Here is a 20,381-nt window from a genome sequence, read left to right on the forward strand (position 1 = left end):
GTTGTCTTTAGCTCAAGAGTAGTTTGTGAGATTAATCCATGTTGTTGCATATAGATACACTTTGTTCATTATATTTGCTGTGGAGTATTCCACTGTGTGAATGTATTTCAGTCTGTCCATTTTTGTTGATGGGCAATGTTGTTATGAATATTCTTATATATGCCTTTTGGTGAACATTTGTGCACATTTCTCTTGGGTATATCAAGGAGTAGGATTGCAGAGTCATAGGATGGATCTCTACAGCCTTCGTAGATATTACTACAATTTTCAAAGTAGTTTTAATAGTTGAAACCAGCAGTTTCACATCCTCTCCAACATTTGGCATTGTTTGTCCTTTCATTTTACTTAATGCATGTAACTTAAAAATCAAAACAGAAGAACTTATAATGAAAATTAGCACTTGCCTCCCTAAACCCTTTACTTTTCTGCCCTAAACTAGACTGTTCAGAAGCAGTCGTTTCTAACTATATATTCTCGCTTTGTCACCCAGGCTGGAGTGCAGTGTGGCACAATCTCTGCTCACTGCAAGCTCTGCCTCCCAGGTTCATGCCATTCTCCTGCCTCAGCCTCCCGAGTAGCTGGGACTACAGGCGCCTGCCACCGTGCCCGGCTAATTTTTTTTGTGTTTTTAGTAGAGACGGGGTTTCACTGTGTTAGCCAGGATGGTATTGATCTCCTAACCTTGTGATCCGCCCGCCTCGGCCTCCCACAGTTCTGGGATCACAGGCATGAGCCACTGTGCCCGGCCTGTATATTTCTATTTTTAATAACTTTTAAGAGTCATTGGTTAAGAGCACAGATTCTGGGGCCGGGCGTAGTGGCTCACACCTGTAATCCCAGCACTTTGGGAGGCCGAGGCAGGTGGATCATGAGATCAGGGGTTCAATACCAGCCTGGCCAACATAGTGAAACCCCATCTCTACTAAAAATACAAAAATTAACTGAGCATGGTGGCGGGCACCTGTAATCCCAGCTACTTGGGAGGCTGAGGCAGGAGAATAGCTTGAATCCGGGAAGCAGAGGTTGCAGTTAGCTAAGATCATGTCATTGCACTCCAGCCTGGGACAGAGCAAGACTCCGTCTCAAAAAAAAAAAAAAAAACAAAAAACAAAAAACCACAGATTCTGGAGCTAGACTACTAGACTACCTAGATTCTTATTTTGGTTCTACAACTTGCTAGCTGTGTTTCCATGAGCAAGTTACTTAACCTCTCTGCGTCTTAGTTCCCTCATCTGCAAAATGGGGCTAACTATAGTGCCTATCTCATAGAATTGTTTTGGGAATTAAGTTAATATAATGCCTTTCACATGCTAAGTATGTAATAAGTGTTAGCTATACTAACAATAATGGTGTTACCTCTGTATTACTAAACAGTATCATATAACTCTTCTTGAGTCACAAGCTTTAGAGAGTGACTATTGATTGGCTTCAGAGGATAAAGGATTTCGCTAAGTAATATCCTCTCTCACCTCTTTTGCCTTTTTTTGGATATAGTTATATTACTATTTTCCATTCATTCACTGACCTACATCTTTTTTTTTTTTTTCTTTTGAGGGTGGGTCTTACTCTGTCATTCAGGCTGAAGTACAGAGTTGTGATCTCAGCTCACTGCAGCTTCGATCTCCCAGGCTCAAGTGATCCTCCTGCCTCGACCTCCAGTGTAGCTGGAACTATAGGGGCACACCACCATGCCCAGCTGATTTTTGTATTTTTTTGTAGAAATGGGGTTTGGCTGTGTTGCCCAGGCTGGTCACGAACTCCTGAGCTCAAGCAGGTCGCCTGTCTCAGCCTCCCAAAGTGTTGGGATTTACAGGCATGAGCCACCACACCTAGCCATCCTTATTTTTATATAATTGATAACATGTTCTGTTCATAGTTAAGTCTTCCTTGGTCTGTGTTTTTACATTATTGTGTCTATATAAGTACTGTTTATCTACAGAACTGTCTTACATGCAGATTATGTTTCCTTCTCTATATTCCTGTTTCGTAACCTTAGTGCCATTCAAAGCAATATTTTTTTCTCTTACCAAATTGCCTTACCCAGATTTTCAGAGTATGCCTTTCCCTTCTCATTCCTTCTGCCTCTCCTATTTATTTCCTCTTATTTCTCGGAGATTTCTTTCCTGGAGCTTTCATCACCTGCCCCAAATGGGTTTTCTCTTGGCTTGTCACATACCGGTCATCTGGGTTTAGGACATCATTGCTCTCTTGACTTAGATCCACTGTTTTTGGATCACTTTCTTCAGTCTTGCTTTATGCCTTTATTTTGTGGGCATGTATCTTCATGTAACTTTTTAATAAAAGGATGTAGTCTTCAGCAAGCTTTTTGTTCTCCCTGAACTATGTGAAATGAGAAAATGATTTGAGATTCTTGCCTTAACATGTTATTGTGGGGATCAAATATAGTAATGTATGTAAAACTGTGAGCCTCCTTTGTCGGGCTCCTTCAGACTTGGTTTAGAACTTGTATTCCAGCAGAAAACAGGGTGGTAATCAGCTCAGTCAAGGGACTGTAGATCAGGCTCTGGAGTTACATATGAGTTTTGTTATGGACTGAATTGTGCTCCCCTCAAAAATTAATAAAATATGTTGGGCCGGGCGCGGTGGCTCAAGCCTGTAATCCCAGCACTTTGGGAGGCCGAGATGGGCGGATCACGAGGTCAGGAGATCGAGACCATCCTGGCTAACACGGTGAAACCCCGTCTCTACTAAAAATACAAAAAAACTAGCCGGGCGAGGTGGCGGGCGCCTGTAGTCCCAGCTACTCCGGAGGCTGAGGCAGGAGAATGGCATAAACCCGGGAGGCAGAGCTTGCAGTGAGCTGAGATCCGGCCACTGCACTCCAGCCCGGGCGACAGAGCGAGACTCCGCCTCAAAAAAAAAAAAAAAAAAAAAATATGTTGAAGCCCCAACCCTCAATGCAACTCTATTTGGGATAGGGCCTTTAACGAGGTGATCCGGGTTAATTAAATGAGATCGTAAAGATGAGCAGTAATCCGATAAAACTGGTTTCCTTATAAGAAGAGGGAGAGAGAACAGGAATATGCACATGGAGGAAAGGCTGTGAGAAGACACAGTGAGAAGGCAGCCATCACCAAGCCAAGGAGAAAGGCCTCACCAAAACCCAACCCTGTCTGTACCCTGATCTTCGACTTCCAACCTCCAGAGCCACTCAGAGTTCTGTTATGGAAGCCATCGCAGATTAACGCAAGTTCCAGTTTTGGCTCTAGCATTTATTAGGTGTGAGATCTCAAGACTGTTTCCTTATGTACAGTGTGCTGATACCTAGTTTGGAGGTTGTAAGGATTAAGTGAGCAAATAAAGTGCTTTGTACAGTCAGTATCTGGTTTGGTAGCCATTTAATAAATGTTTGTTTTTCGTAAGCATTAAAAGGGACTATAATTTGTTTTAACGGAGCTGTGCCACTTTATGATTTTATTATTTTATCAGGTAATTCTAACCAAACATTTATACATCAAAGCAGTGACAAGAAAAATTATTTCTGGGTAGCGGGGTTGTTAGTTTTCATTTTAACAGCTAGGTTGAAATGTAATTCATATGGCCTACAGTTCACCTGTTTAAGCTTACAATTTAATTGGCTTTTAGTATATTCACATATATGTGCAGCCATCACCACAGTCAGTTTTAGAACATTTTTATCACCTCAGAAAGAAAACCCATAACCTTTAGCTGTCACCCTCCTAATCCCTCACCTACCCCAGGCCTAAATAACCTCCCATGTACTTTTCTGTCTTTATAAATTTTTCTATTCTGGATTTTCATATGAATGGAACCATATAATATCTGACCCTTGTGGCTTCAGGACATACTGGCTGCGTGTTTTATTTCTTGGAATATTTTTTTCTACTCTCTTGCCTCTTTTCTCTCCTTCTGGTTCTCCCATTATGTGTTTCACTAGTTCTTATTCCAGTTCGTACCTACTGTTATGAGTCCCTCTGTAATTTTTAAATTTCACTTATTGTACTTGTTGACTACAGAATTTCCTTTTTTTTTTTTTTTTTTGGTCCACAAAAAGAGTCAAACTGTAAAATATTTGAAGTTACTTATTCTGAGTCAAATAGGAGTGATGTGGCCTGCAATACAGCTCTCAGGAGGTCTTGCAAACATGTGCCCAACGTGATCAGGGGTGCAGCTTGGTTTTATACATTTCAGGGAGACATGAGACTTCAATCAAATACATTTAAGAAATATATTGATTTGATCCAGAAAGGCAGGACAACTCGAGGGAGGCGTCTTCCAACTTACAGGTAGATTTTAAAATTTTCTGGTTGATGGTTGAGTTTATCTAAAACCTGGGATCAATAGAAAGGAATGTCTGGATTAAGATCAAGAATTGTGGAGACCAACCTTATTTATTGCAGAGGAAGCCTTCAGGTAGTAGGCTTCAGAGAGAATAGGTTGTAAAACGTTTCTTATCAGACTTAAAGTCTGTGTCCATGTTAATGCTGGAGGGGTATGATGAGGCCTGTCCTGTCTGTGTTGATGTTAATGAAATGGCTCCATTGTCTGGGGTATATACCCTGGTTCTTGGTCTGGTGGAGAAAGAACTCAGGACATGGACACACAAGAGTGGTGGGTTTAGAAGAGGAAAGTTTAATAGAAAAAGAAAAGAGAGAGAAAAAGCTTCCTCATGCTGAGAAAGCGGGTTGCCCAAAAGAGGGTCTCTGATTTACGGTGGAAAGCAATCAGTTTTGTACAGAGGCTTGAGGGGGTAGTGATTGATTTACATAGGGCTCAGGGGATTGGGTTGACCAGGTGTGCTACTTACTTAGTCCCTAAAAGACTGACCCTCTCACCCTAGTCTTTTATTATACAAATGAGGCCTCCACCTGGCAGCAGCCACGATGCCTGTACGTGGTTTTACCAGGAGGCTGCCATGAGACCCTAAAAGTGGTGACAAAGAAAAGAGGGCAGGAGAGAAGGAAAAGAGGGCAGGAAACACCATATTGAATGTACTTGGCTTCCAGGTACAGCTGCATTTACATATAAAAGCTCCTAGTTTGTATATTATACCTGACTTCTGTGGCTGCTTTCTGTTAGAGAAGAAATGGTTTGGGGGCTGCTTTTTATTAAAGGAAAATTCCACTGAGAATTTTCACCCTTTCTAACTGCCTAAAAATTACTTATGCATAACTTCTGTATTATTAGTGCTGGAGGGGTGTAATGAGGCATCTCTGGCATGTCTGACCCCCATTTGCCATCGTGGCTTGAACCGTTCTTTTAGATTAAATTTTAAGAGTGCCCTGGCTGAGGAGGAAGTCCAATCAGATGGTTGGAGGGGCCTTAGAATTTTATTTTTGGTTCATAGCTTCTTTTTTTTTACAATTCCTGTCTCTTTATTGGGATGCTTTATTTAATGTAACATTGTCATAACACCTCCCTATAGTGGTTTTTTTTTGTTTTGTTTTGTTTTGTTTTTGGGACAGAGTTTCACGCTTGTTGCCCAGGCTGGAGTGCCATCTCAGCTCACTTCTACCTCCGCCTCCCAGGTTCAAGCGATTCTCCTATCTCAGCCTCCCGAGTATCTGGGATTACAGGCATGTGACACCACGCCCGGGTTAATTTTTATATTTTTAGTAGAGACAGGATTTCATCATATTGGTCAGGCTGGTCTCGAACTCCTGACCTCAGATGATCTGCCTGCTTCAGCCTCCCAAAGTGCTGGGATTACAGGCATGAGCCACCACGCCTGGCCGAACCCCAATAGCCGAACCCCTCTAGTTCTTTAATCATGTCTTGTTCCATGAACATATTTATGGAGACATATTTAACATCGACACAGACTTTAAGTCTGATAAGAAACGTTTTACAACCTATTCTCTGAAGCCTACTACCTGAAGGCTTCCTCTGTAAATAAGAACTTTGGTCTCCACAAATTTTGAATCTTTTTCTGTTAAGTCTAACATGTGGTCCCTCTCACAGGTAGTGTGTGTGTGGTTTTTTTGTTTTGTTTTTGTTTTTTGCTGTATAGGTCGTACTTTTCTGTTTCTTTGTATGTCTCAAAACTTTTTCTTGGAAACCAGACACTTTAGATAATATATTGTAGCAACCTTAGATACTGGTCTCCCCTTACCCAGAACTTGATATTTGCTTATCTGTTTTTAGGTTGGCTGCCTGGATTATTTTAGTACAGTACACCCACCCAACTCACCCCCTCCCCACCACTAGTGTTAACTCTCTTGTTGCTTTTAATAGCACCCAGGGGTGTAACTTGTTCTACAAACTGTTCCAATCAAGTTGTGCCTCCTTCAGGAATAGTTTCCTTGGTTAAGTGTTTGATACTTGCTTTGACCCCAGGAGGGCTCCTCCCAGCTATCTTATTTCCTGTTTCTCTACTAGGAGCACAGCAGCCTGCAGCCTAGGATATGTCTTCCTTAAATCCTTGAAGGAAGACATGTGCTTTTCACCACAACCTCCATTGTTCTTGATAGTACCTTTAGGTTTGAGCTTCTTCACAGACTATTGTAAATGAAATTAATTCCTTTGGGAAGAGATTGGGAGAATCTGTTTTCTGACCTGCCTCTCTCTCTCCTTTTCCCCTTAGCGAAATAATCAGAACCAGGTCTCTGGAGCTAGGGGTGAAGACGGCCGTAGGCTTCTCTCTGGGTGATACCACAACTCTAGGAGCTGAGTGCTAGAGTGGGCATGGAGTAGCCTGAGGTCCTCTTGGCTTGCCTTTTCCACTATGGAACCACTTCCTCATGAGCCAGTGCAAGACAGTCAGGGCTCCAGTATTCTCAATGTTCTGTGCCCAAGGTAGACCCTCCATTCCATGAGTGGGGGCTGGGTCAATGAAGGAAGCCCCCCCCCATTGACCGAACTTGCCTGGAAGTAACAGGTGACTGGAGGCTGGATGAGAAGTGTTCTATCCTTCTCCTCCTCCTCCTTCTCCTCCTCCCAGGGAGAAAGCTCACCAAATGAGAGCTGTGGGATGAGGGAGCCCTGTGTTCATGGCAGTAGAAGTCTAGCGTGGAGTGGCCTGGCGTAGTGGCTCACACCTGTAATCCCAGCACTTTGGGAGACCGACGCAGGCGGATCACAAGGTCAGGAGATTGAGATCATCCTGGCTAACACGGTGAAACCCCGTCTCTGCTAAAAATACAAAAAAATAGCTGGGTGTGGTGGCGGGCGCCTGTAGTCCCAGCTACTCGGGAGGCTGAGGCAGGAGAATAGCGTGAACCTGGGAGGCAGAGCTTGCAGTGAACCGAGATCGTGCCACTGCACTCCAGCCTGTGCGACAGATCAAGACTCCGTCTCAAAAAATAAAAATAAAAAATAAAAAATAAGTCTAGCGTGTAGTCTCTGCCACCCTGAGCTTGTTGGGGAAACAGGGTTCAAACACTACACACTTGACTTTCTTATCAAATTTCCGTAGATTTTCTTAAGTAGATTTTAAAATTTTGCTGTTTGCTCTTAAGACCATTTCCAGAGACTATAAATGTTTTGGTTTAAAATAATTTTCACCAGTTTCACTGGGGAGCAGATCAGCAGGGCTCTTCATACTGTCATCCTTAAAGTCGATCTTCCTAGTTTGGGTTGTTAAGTTTTCTACAGGAGGAAGTACAGGTAGTTTGTTAAGACTATTTTTGGGGGAAGCCGGAGTGAAAAAACTGACATTTTTGAGTTAATAGGTTAATTAGGAAATAAAGACTAATGGATTTTGAAGAAAGATTATATGATGGAATAGGAAGATAAAGTGATAGAGGTAGCCTGCTTCATTGTTTGGATTCTTTATGGGTTTGGGATACTTAAAGACTTGGACTTAAAAGTTCTGAAAACCAAATGTTCTTAGAGAATTTTAATGTGTGGATTCTATTTATTGGCTTGCCGAACATGTTCATGCTTTATCCCACCGTTTAGTATATTCATTTAAAATGGAATACATTGTTCTGATTTCAAATTATTTTTGTGCATAAACACTCTTAGCAAAACCCCCTGTTAGACTTTATTCCATATAACATTCAACTCATACTCCTGTGAGAAATTTTTTAATTGAATTTTGACTTTATATTTGACAAGAAAAGCTGGTTCTTAGAGCAGTTGTGATTTAGCTAACTTGGATTATTAAATTCCAAGTTTCTAGTGTATATGATGATTATAATTTTTTGCAAAGTAACAGAGTTATATGTTTTTCAGGAGTCATAAGGACTGTGTTAAAAGCACCCAGCTACAATATTATATTGATATAAATTTAGCTACTATTTTTTTCCCTCTAAAAATTTGGTGCCAGTCTGTCTGAATCAAATGACTTCCAATGCAAATTAGTGTTTTAGTTGGGAGAAACTGAGGGGGCTTTCTGCTTTCCATACTAGTTTAGAAACAGGAGAAAAGCACTGAGCATTGCCTGTGTCCCTACTTAACGTTTCCTTAAATTTTTTTTCTTTAATCTTATTTACTGGGAAAGCATAAAACAGCATTTAACCCCCTCTATTACTATCTTTCAGTATAAACTATAGTAGGCTATTGATATTTTCTAAGTGTTTATTTCACTTTTAGTGTTAACTGTTTGTAAATCAGTGCAACACATACTCAAATCCTGATAATGTGTGAAACATCCTGTCAGGTATGTGATGGCTGCAGAGAATTGTGAGACTAAGTCATATTTGACATTTTAAGGCATAAATGCACAGCAGTTCAGAAGACTACAAGATAGAGAAGAAAGCAGCAAGTATGGCAGAGTGTGAAAGAGGGGAGGATTTGGAGAGGCTTTGAGGAATCTGGGAAAACCTCCAGTTGGTATGAAAGGCCTGAAGGCAGGAATATTCATAGTGTCTTCTGGGCATATGAGGTGACTTTCTAGATTGGAATGTTTATATTAAGATAATACGTGATTAGAAAGATTAATTGTGGGCTGAATGTGGTGGCTCAGGCCTGTAATCCCAGCACTTTGGAAGGCCATGTGGGAGGCTGAGGCGGGCAGATCACTTGAGGTCAGGAGTTCAAGACTGGTCTGGCCAATATGGCAAAACCCCATCTCTACTAAAAATACAAAAATCATCCAGGTGTAGTGGTGCATGCCTGTAATCCCAGCCACTTGGGAGGCTGAGGCAAGAGAATACCTTGAACCAAGGAGGCAGAGGTTTCAGTGAGCCAAGACCGTGCCACTGCACTCCAGCTTGGGTGACAGAGCAAGACCCTGTCTCAAGAAAAAGTAAAAATAAAACAGAAAGATTAATTGTGATGGACCTTAAATGTAAAACCAAGAACTTTTGACCATGTATGTGTCTGTATCAGTGTGTGTGGTCAGTAAGAAGTCACTAAAACTTTCTGAGCAAGTAGATATCATGGCAAGTGACAATGTGTAGAGTGAATTGAAAACCACAGGGCTTTAAGCCCAATTTTCTTTCATTTTCTTTTTCTTTAGCTTTAATGGAGGAGTATGATTTGTGTTTCAAATTACAAGTTTTTTAAAAACCTACAGTTTATAACTCAGCACCAACTTCTCCATAAAAACAACAATATTAGTGATGAGCATATGAATGCCTGAATAATTCATAGGTAAACTGAGGTTTTATGTAGTTGAACTTTGGAATCAGACTAGCTTGATTTCTGGTTTTGCCATTCACTTTGTAAAATTGAACAAACTTGTTAACCTTCCTAAGCTTCATTCTTTTCATCTGGTGAGAGGAGCCAATAATATTGCCCTCTTCAGGGTTGTGAGCATTAAATAAGATAATGCATGTATAAAGCACTTAGCATACTGCCTGGCAATTAGTAAACATCTCTGATGAATACCTCTGCTGTGTTAATTGTTGTTAATGTTGCTATTACAGTGATCTTTATCATGTACTAATCACTGTCTATTATAGTCAGATCTCTGTATTCGTGGGTTCCACATCCATGGATTCAAACAACTGTGGATTGAAAATATTTTTTAAAAATTTCATCTGCACTGAACATGTACAGACTTTTTTCCTTGTCATTATTCTCTGAACAATATAGTCTTAACAACTATTTACATAGCATTTACATTGCATTAGGTATTATAGGTAATCTAGAGATGATTCAAAACATATTGGAGAATGTGCATAATACATATACTGGACCATTTTATATTAGAGACTTGAGCATCCTTGGATTTTGGTATCTTTGGAAAGTACTGGAACCAATCCCCCATGGATACTAAGGGGACTGTATATTATTTCCATGAAACATGCATTCTGAATTTTGATCTTGTACTGTAGGAACACTTTCCATCTGGTTCACAAACAGTCTCTCTCCTGCCTGACCTAAACTTCATGGACTACTCGCTGCCTCTAGATTTTTCTTTTCTTTGTTCTCTCTCTCTTGCCTTATCAATGGGAACATACCGAAAAACCAAGACTTATGGGTGCCATAGCGAAGGCACCATTTGCTGCCAGTTATGGGGGAGTGTGGTAAGCTTTCATTTTGTAGAGCACATGTAGTATTAGGTGTTCATTTGCTTTGTGTTTTTGTACAGGTGGGTTTTGTTATGCTTTAAACTGTGGTGTTTATTATTCAGACATTTAGACTTATCTTTACTTTTGTCAGGTTTAAGCCGTTTTTTCCATACCAGACCTTGCAAGGATTTGAAGAAGATGAAGAGCATATCCATATACAACAATGGGCACTTACTGAAGGCCGTCTTAAAGTTACATTGTTAGAATGTAGCAGGTATGTTCTTTGTTTTGTCATTACTAAGTTATGGGGAAAACAGTGCAGTGAAAATGTTCCTAAGCAGTATTTGTGTTGTGTGTTCATTTAAATTGCATTATTTGCCTGTAAATTCTTTCACTGTAAATTTAATATCATAAAAGTAGTCCTGGCCGGGCACGGTGGCTCAAGCCTGTAATCCCAGCACTTTGGGAGGCCGAGACGGGCGGATCATGAGGTCAGGAGATCAAGACCATCCTGGCTAACACGGTGAAACCCCATCTCTACTAAAAAATACAAAAAACTAGCCGGGCGAGGTGGCGGGCGCCTGTAGTCCCAGCTACTTGGGAGGCTGAGGCAGGAGAATGGCGTAAACCCGGGAGGCGGAGCTTGCAGTGAGCTGAAATCCGGCCACTGCACTCCAGCCTGGGCAACAGAGTGAGACTCCGTCTCAAAAAAAAAAAAAAAAAATAGTCCTTTCTAACTTTAACAAATATAAATCATATTTTAGAAAGTGCTTTAATGGAGGGAGGGGCATTTATTCTGTAGTCATTCCAACACTCTTTAGATGCATAATGCTCTGTTGGCTTATTTTTAACTTACTCTACCTACTGGGGAGCTGTTCCTATGTTAAAGAGAAAATTACTCAATGATACTTGTTAAAGCACAGTAAGGAAGTCTTTATTCAAGACCGTCGTGATAAGTATAGCAGCCACTGCAGTGAGATCTTGAAGTGGGTGACAGATTGGGCTCAACTCTGAATACAGCATGGGCAGGTGGAAATTTATAGCCAAGAAGCAATGTGGGATCAGTGGATTGAAACTTACTAAGAGGAAACATCAAGGGTAAAGGGGATTCTGGCTAAACCAACCTAGCAGGATTCTTGCTAAAAAAAGTCCAGGGTGATAAGACATCATGGAGGATGGTAAAGGACAATCGGATATAAAAAAATAGGGGTTTCTTGCTAAACTGACTTAGCAGAGTTCTTTGCTAAAACTGGACAGATGGGCCTAGCAGAAGATTCAAAAACCTCAACAAAGTTTGGCCTGGCAAAGAATCTTTGTCACCTAGCAAAACGGTTTTGAGAATTGTTTGTGATAATTGGAAACACTCAGGAAAGCTGCAAAACTAGACTTTGAACCACTGTGGCTTTTTAGCGTTTTAGAACTGGAAAAGATCTCAGAAATAATCTTGCCTACCCTCCTTGTTTTACTTTGCCAGCACCAAAGTTTAAGCTATATTCATATCTTGCTTGAACTACTTACTATACTAGCCTTCATATCTCCTAGTCTGCTGGTCCCCAAAATAACAACCAGCATGATCTTTTCAAAATGCAAATCTAATTGTCAGTCTCCTACTTAAAACTCTTTAACCGCTTCCTCATTACTCTGAACCCAAATCCTCACCATGACACACAGGTTCCTCTTAACTCTCTAGCTTCAGTCTCACCATCCTCCACCCAGCCCCTCATTCATAGTGCTTCAGCTACATAGGCCTTCCTAAGGCAAGGTGTTGGCAGACTTTCTAAGGGGCCAGGTAGTACATTTTAGGCTGTGATTCACATGGTTTCTGTTGCAACTATACAACTCTACCTTGCAGTACAGAAGCAGTCGCCGATAATGTGTAAATGAATGAATGTGGCTGTGTGCCAGTAAAACTTTGTATATGAATTTCATAATTTTCATATGGTATAAAATATTCTTTTGATACTTTTCAACCATTTAAAAACATAAAAACCACTGGTAGCCCACAGGTTATACAAAACAGGCAGTGGACTGAATTTAGACCATGAGCTGTAGTTTGCCATTCCCTACTTAAATATTTTAAAGCACCAAGCCCATTACGTTGACTAGTTGCTGCTTTCTTGGCCCCCTTCTCTGCTCCATGAAGCCAACCTTTCTTGGTTTGGCTCAAAAGCTACCTTCTTAATGTCTCTCTTGATCATTCCAAGTACAAGTATACTATCCTCGGGCTACATTTTTATGACACTTGTTTGTACCACTTACTTGGTACGTATGACTTTTATTTTTATTTCCAACCCATAATAAAATTAAGTACTTGAGAACACAGGTTATATTTTATATCTAATACATATGTATCCTTGGTAATAGGTTAGTTTTGAATATACTAATAATATACTTAATCTTTTTTGTTATTGTTGTTAAGTCCAGGGTGACTCAGGATTGTGTATCATTATGTTAGAAAGCCTGGTAGACAAAAAATCCCTTTTTTTTTTAAATTAAAAAAAAAAGACTAAATATGTTGTCTATTTTGTAAAAGGAACTGCACTGTATAGTAAAATAGATATAATAGGTACTATGCTAGGTATTTAGAACATACTAATTCATTTGTTTTAATGTTGCTGGTAAGGTTAGGTATTGATTATATGTCTGTTAGCTTGTAGCTATTTAACCACTAACTTTGGTGTCAGCTTTGCTCACCACATTTTTGCTTTACCTGCAGTACTGCTCACTTAAAGCCTTGCTACAGGAATCAAAGACTGCATGTAAGGCATTGAGAAAGTATAGCCAGACATTCTGTAGGTCATGTTAAATTGAGATAAATGAAAAGAAAAGCATTAGAATGTGTGAAGTACCTGTAACCAACTTTATTTTAATAAGGAACTGTGTAATAAATCTGTGAAAGGATAAGTGAGGAACCAATAAGTTTTATAGGGTATACAGGGAAGGAACTGGGTTGATGATGATGGACAGGGGTCAGGGTGATAGCCCAACTATTCCCTATAAACTTGTTTATGTTGTTTTACTTATCACCTGGTCAAAAATTAAGGTCCAGTATTTTTAGAGAGTACATAATTAGGCTGAAGGGAAAAACATGGAAAAATAGTTTTTTTTAATGTCTGTTCTTAAGTTATATAACTATCGGCTTAGGTTATATAGCCAGCACCTTTCCCCAGGTGATAGATTCATCTCGGGAACAAGTACACTAAAGAGATTTCCTTGCATCATTTTTACAAATCCAAGCATGTAAAAGTTACTCAGTGTTGTGGTGCTGTGTTATTGTTTACATAGTTTAAGGATTATTTGTTTATGAAGGAGAGAATAAGTCTCAACTCATTCCTGCTTTTTTGTCTTCGTATTAAGTCCTAACATTCCGTTAAAAACTTACATTATTGTTTTTCTTGTAAACTTTTTTCTTAGTATAAAAACAGAAAACTCTGTTCAGGTAGATTTTAAGTTTATAGGATTCAAACTAAAGAGAACATATTACTGTAACCTAAGCATTTTTATTTCAGTTGTTAATCTCATTTGAATATAAATTCAGCTTGTGTGTTTTATTCTAATTCCTGAAGCAAAAAGAAGCACTAGAGTAAATGAAAGCACACATAACAGTGCTTTCTTTTCAGAAAAAGGACCCCAAAAAAATGCTTATTACTTCATTTAAAGTGGAATAACATAGACTTTTGAGTTATAGAAAGCACTGAATTCAGTCTAGCCATATGCCCTTATGTAGTGTCACTAGGCAAGTTACACATCTGTAAAATGGGCAAGGGAGCTACCTTGCTGGTAATTGTAATCAGAGATAGGTAACTACCCACAGTGCCTACCACATAGGACGCCTACGGTAGATGTAGCTTCTGTTATTTTGTCTCAAGATAATCATTGCAGTGTCTATGAAGAAAAAATATTTAAACAATGGCATCTTTTTCTTGCATATTTGTTTGTGAGAATTGGAATTTGAATTTTATTATTTTAAAAAGGTCTTATATTGTAAAGGGAGGTTCTTTCCTAATTATCTGAAATACTGTTTTGCATTTCCCAAGCAATAGCTTGAGGGTGGAAAGGCAGTATTATGTGTAAACATTGGTTTTCACATTTTGCTTTTGTCAAGTATTTTTGAAAAAGCAATCATTCTGAACAATCGCACGTTTTTTTGAGTTGATGAAAGCTGATTTTTTTTAACCACAGATGAATGCAATGGCTGTTTGTGGTACTGCTATTAGGTGAAATTATTTCACATTAGTATTGCAATCATATTGTTAAGATGATTATTTTTACATTTATAATTTATAGTCTATCATATCTTAAAGGATAGAAGATACTTTGAGGTATTTTGCAGAGAAAACATGTAACCATGTGTATTTAAGCAGAAGATATATTAGATCAAAAACATGGAAAAGAGATCAATTTTCTGGCAGCTAAGGCGACAAAGGAAACTTGATGGATTAGTTAGATCTTTCTTTTTCTTTTCTTTTCTTTTTTTTTTTTTTTGAGATGGAGTCTCACTGTAGCCCAGGCTGGAGTGCAGTGGCACAGTCTTGGCTCACTGCAAGCTCCGCCTCCTGGGTTCATGACATTCTTCTGCCTCAGCCTCCCAAGTAGCTGGGACTACAGGCGCCCGCCACCATGCCTGGCTAATTCTTTGTATTTTTAGTAGAGAAGGGGTTTCACCGTGTTAGCCAGGATGGCCTCAATCTCCTGACCTCGTGATCCGCCCACTTCGGCCTCTGAAAGTGCTGGGATTACACGTGTGAGCCACCGCCCCTGGCCAGATCTTTTATTTCTTAAACAATTGATTTGTTTTAAAAACTTAAAGTTTACAAAATATACGTATTTTGAAAATATGCATACATTGTAAAATGGCTAAATCAAGCTAATTAACATATGCATCACCTCACATACACTTAGGTCTTATTTTCTGATAAACTGTGCATGTTCTTTAGGAGAAAAATTCTGACTCCAAATTCTAAGAGGGATTTTTCACGGATCTTTATGTAAAAGACATTGAATAATGTCGTGAATACTTTTTTGGGAGCTAATATTATCAACCAGTTACAATTTAAAAAAACAAATAAGATTATAGTCAGTGAAGGCAAGGGCTATAAAATTTTGTTGTATGTGAGAGTACTATACTCCAAAGCAGTACATTTAGTCTAGCTTGTACTTATTATAAGTAGAAGGAGATTCTAATTAAGGTTATTTCTTTACTGAGTTACACTCATGCTGTTGTAAACCTATATTTTCTCAACAGCTTCTAGGGTGTTTTGTCTCACTGGATTTCAAAATTACATCTTTTTTTTTTTAAGTTTTAAATGTTAAATATAATACAAATACAGAAAACCACAGCAGTTGACATTCTATTCTGTTACCAAGAATCTTCCCTTATTCTTAGTTTATTGTCACCATTGACCCATGAATTTTTATTTTTCTCAATGGTTATAATTCTTTACTGTCCTTAATTATTTTGGTGTCTAAATTGTCTCAGATTTGGCCAATAGGAACCCCCTCAAGATGGATCCTGTGTGTGATGTGACCCCATCTTTTTTTTTCTTTTTTTTTGAGACTTCATTATTTTCTGATTTAACAAGCTGTTCTGCATTTATCTTCTGTCTTCTCTAGCACGGTCCCAGAACCAACTATTTTTCCAAAGAACCCCAATTCTTTTTATTTTTAGCTGAGACTACAGGCATGTACCACCATGACTAGCTGCCTAGTTCATTTTAGTAAAGGATGGTATTATTAGTAGAAACCAAGATCTGAATGTTGGGTGTGTTTGTTGCTACTTTATATATTCATAGACCTCTTCAGAGGACAGTTAGGAAATACATTCATGTATCAGTACTTAAACATGCATACACACACGTAATTTAGAAGTCATGAGTTCACCCAATACAGGTTGAGCAACCTTGATCTGAAAAATTTGAACTCCAAAATGCTCCAGAATCTGAGTGTTTTTCAGTGCTGACATGATGCCACAAGTGGAAAATACACACCTGACACCTTTGCTTTCTGATGGTTCACTGTACACAAACTTGGTTTCATGTAGGAAACAATATTTTTGTATAAAATTACCTTCAGGCTATAAAGTGTATATGAAACAAATTAATTTTGTGTTTAGACTTGGGTCTCATCTTCAAGATATCTCATTAAGTATAAGCAAATATTCCAAAATCTGAAACACTCCTGGTCCTAAGCATTTTGGATAAAGAATGCTCAAACCTGTACCTCCAATTCTAGTTCATCCTCATGGAATTATTCCTTGCTTTGGTTCTTCCCCCAATTCTTACTTCATGGCACTCAGCAACATCAGCACTTTTATTCATTTGCTCAATCCTATAATAATCTTACTTAGTTTCAGAATTGCATTGTTCATACAAGTACAAAAAACATACTACAAGGAGTTCAGGATTCCTTTGTAATTCTCCCTGATGCTGCCCAAGATTGAGGGAATGTGAGGTCAAGTACTGTGTTCTTAAATTATTTAGATTTCTTTTTTCCTTTTCGGTGTGATTATGGTGTTCATTTAAAATATAGTTGGGTTTATTTGTTTCAGATTTAGTCTCCCCCCACTCCTACTTTTCTTCATCCTTCCTGATTTTTGCTTTTAAATATGTAGAGTATTAACATGCTTCTCCAAACCCAGAACTATACAAAAAGATAATACAGATGGTATATAGGTTATTAAACCATCAGTGGTGTTATTTTTGCCTTAAACTGTTACCTGTCCTTTAAAGAAATTAAAAGAAAAATTTTGGTAGTGGTGGGTTGTTTTTACATTTACTGTATATTTACCATTTCTGTTGCCCTTTATTTTTTCTTTTGTATCAAAATTGTCATCTGGCATTCCTTCCCTTTACCCTGCAGAACTTCCTTTAGCACTTCTTGTTATGTAGGTCTGCTGGCTACAAATTGTCTCATTTTTTGCTTACCTGGAAATTTACTTTCCTTTCATCTGTTCCTTCAGCACTTTGGCTATGTCAATCCCATATTCTGATGAGAAGTTAGCAACTTGTTTTATTCTTCCTCCATATGTAACATGTTGTTTTCCTCTGGCTGCTTTCCAACGTTTTACTTTATGTTTGGCTGTCAGCACTTAGACCATGTCTAGGGGAGCTTTCTTTGTGTTTTTTCCTGCTTCCATTTCAGTTAGCTTCTTGGACATACGAATTAGTGTTTGCAACCAAATTTGGGGGTTTGGGCTATTCTTATTTTTTCAGTTGTTTTGGCCTTTTTTTCCACCTCTCTTATTCTAGATTACATATTATGTTGGGCTGTTTCATTTTCCCATAGGTCCCCTGAGGTTTGGTTTGTTTGCTTGTTTATTTGTTTCTTTAAATTCTTTTTCTCTGTGTACTTTGGATTGAGTAATTCACGTGATCTAATTTCAAGTTCACTGAGTCTTCTATCTCCAGTTTTCTGTTGAGCTCATCTAGTGAATTTTTAATCTCGTTCATTATACTTTTTGGCTCTAGAATTTCTGTTTTGTATAGTTCTCATTTCTATGTTGATATTTCCTATCTGTTCACTCATTATGTTTTCCTTTAATTCTTTGAACAAATGTTGTGTCAGTTTTTATATATATATGTATAATTGCTGCATTGCAGCCTCAATCTGCTAAATCTAACATCTGAGCACATCAGGAGTCTGTTTTGTTTTGTTTTGAGACAGGGTCTTGCTTTGTCACCCAGGCTGGAGTGCAGTTACATGATCATGCCTCACCACAGCCTTGACCTCCTGGGCTCAAGCGATCCTCCTGCCTCAGCCTGCCAAGTAGCTGGGACCACAGGCATGTGCCACCAACACCTGGCTAATTTTTTGTATTTTTAGTAGAGAAAGGGTTTCATCCTATTGCTTAGGCTAGTCACAAACTGCTGGGTTGAAGCAGCCCACCCGCCTCAACCTCCCAAAGTGTTGGGATTACAGGCATGAAACCCTGTGCCCTGCCTGCAGCTGCAGTTTTTTGATAATTGAAATATTAAACTCAAAGCAGGCTTCTGTCTACATTTGGAAGGTTTTCATTGCCTTTAAATGTGATTAAAAAAATTTTTTATCCAGTTTTTATAATTACAATCTGTGGAAGAATTTGAGTGACTACTTCACTACTGTTAAAATGTTGGCCACCTCATTTTGTTGTACATGTTGTTGAATTTTGCTTTTGTTTTCCTCATTGCTTTTTGTCCTTTTATGGGGGTTTTTGGGAAGACTTAGAATGGTGCCACCACTCTTGACATCATTCTAGAACCCGAAATACATAGTTTTACATTGATCTTTACATTAAGGCAAAGAAAATCATTTAATTATGTGATTAAATTCTTTTTTAGTGTTGTCACCTGGTCTTGATTAACATATTAGGTGTGAAGCATTTTTAAGGTAGAAGTTTGACAGAAGAGAGAAATAGGGAATTAATCCTTTAAATAGCATTATGTTCATATTTTAAAGTGAAATGTTTAGTTCTGTAGGGAAGGCTGTTAATATTATGAAATATTATGAGCTTTTGAAATTCATTTACAAGAGGAGCTGTTTTAGGAGTTATAACTTCAAAATATTTCCAGTTTGTATTTGTCTGTGAATCCCGTTTATTTTAGCATTGAGTTTGATTAAATTTATTTTGTTATTTTGGCTTGAGTATAACTTAAAAAAATCCATCTGAAGCAAATAAGGCTAAATAATAATATTTGCTTTTTTCCTGAGTAGTTAGTATGTGGGTGCTTCTTTTATTACCTGCCTTTATTTTAATGTTTTGACATTTTCTTAAGGAAAAATAGCTAAATCTGAAGATATTTGGGGCATGGCTCTACAAATAATTGTATTATTAGTTGTACTTATTTATTATCTGCAATATGTAGGTACGTTACTGCATTTATTATTTCCAGCTCTCAGAGCATCTTTACAAGATTAGTGTTATTATATCCATTTTATGGATGAACTGAGATCCACAAGTTACTTGCTCAGTACCACTGGAATTTGAATCTAGTTTTGTCTAACTCCAGAGTTCCTCAGTCTTTCTGTTATCTTATTCTGCCTCCGTATCCTTTTTTTTTTTTTTTTTTTTGAGACAGAGTCCGCCCTGCTGCCCAGGCTGGAGTGCAATGGTGCAATCTCCGCCCACCACAACCTCTGCCTCCCCAGTTCAAGTGATTCCCCTGCCTCAGCTTCTCAAATAGCTGGGATTACAGGCACCGGCCACCACACCCACCTAATTTTTATATTTTTAGTAGAGACGGGGGTTTCATCTTGTTGGCCAGGCTGGTCTCAAACTCCTGACCTCAAGTGATCTGCCTGTGTTGGCCCCACAAAGTGCTGGGATTACAGGCGTGAGCCACCACACCTGGCCCATATCCTTTTTCAAAAAAAACCTTACAGAGGCCAGGAGCGGTGATTCACGCCTGTAATCCCAGCACTTTGGGAGGCCGAGGTGGGCGGATCACCTGATGTCGGGAGTTGAGACCAGCCTGATCAACATGGAGAACCCGGTCTCTACTAAAAATACAAAACTGAGCCGGGCGTGGTGGCGCATGCCTGTAATTCCAGTTAATCGGGAGGCGGAGGCAGGACAATCACTTGAACCCAGGAAGTGGAGGTTGCGGTGAGCCAAGATGGCGCCATTGCACTCCAGCCTGGGCAACAAGAGTAGAACTCCGTCTCAAAAAAAAACGTACAGAATAAAAATTATTTTGGTTCTGAAAACTTTTATGTTAGAAGTGTCGGTTTTGGAAATTTTTAACATTTTTTAGGGGAGCGCATTATTTTTAAAATAAATTACCTTTTCAGAAAGATCCAGGGATGCAGAGTGCATATAATGAAGTATTTTTTAGTTGAAGGCTGAAGTTCTGTTTTGTTTTGTTTTTTTTTTTCTTGGAGGAAGCGATAAGAGGAAATTAGCTCAAGCATAAGACATTTAAATTTGTATAAAGGAAAAGTTGCACTCAAAATGAATGCTTTTGAAAATCAGAAGGAACTACTTGGAATTGTTGCTGAATATTATTCCTCCAAGTCTTTTTTTTT

At 38.8% G+C, this 20,381-nt stretch overlaps 1 protein-coding gene across 2 annotated transcripts in view; it reads left to right on the plus strand.

Moving 5' to 3' along the window:
* Positions 1-20,381, plus strand: part of PDZD8 (PDZ domain containing 8) — a 103,319-nt gene that overhangs the window by 23,708 nt on the left and 59,230 nt on the right. Inside the window, exon 2 of one of the 2 annotated variants that reach the window (XM_023224228.2) lies at positions 10,534-10,656. The exons of the other annotated variant lie outside the window; for it this stretch is intronic. Within the exon in view, the coding sequence (XP_023079996.1) occupies positions 10,534-10,656 (123 nt within the window). The remainder of the gene's footprint in view (positions 1-10,533; positions 10,657-20,381) is intronic. 2 annotated transcript variants of the gene reach the window in all.

The sequence above is a fragment of the Piliocolobus tephrosceles genome, chromosome 9 (genome assembly GCF_002776525.5).
Source record: "Piliocolobus tephrosceles isolate RC106 chromosome 9, ASM277652v3, whole genome shotgun sequence".
Classification (NCBI taxonomy): domain Eukaryota; kingdom Metazoa; phylum Chordata; class Mammalia; order Primates; family Cercopithecidae; genus Piliocolobus; species Piliocolobus tephrosceles.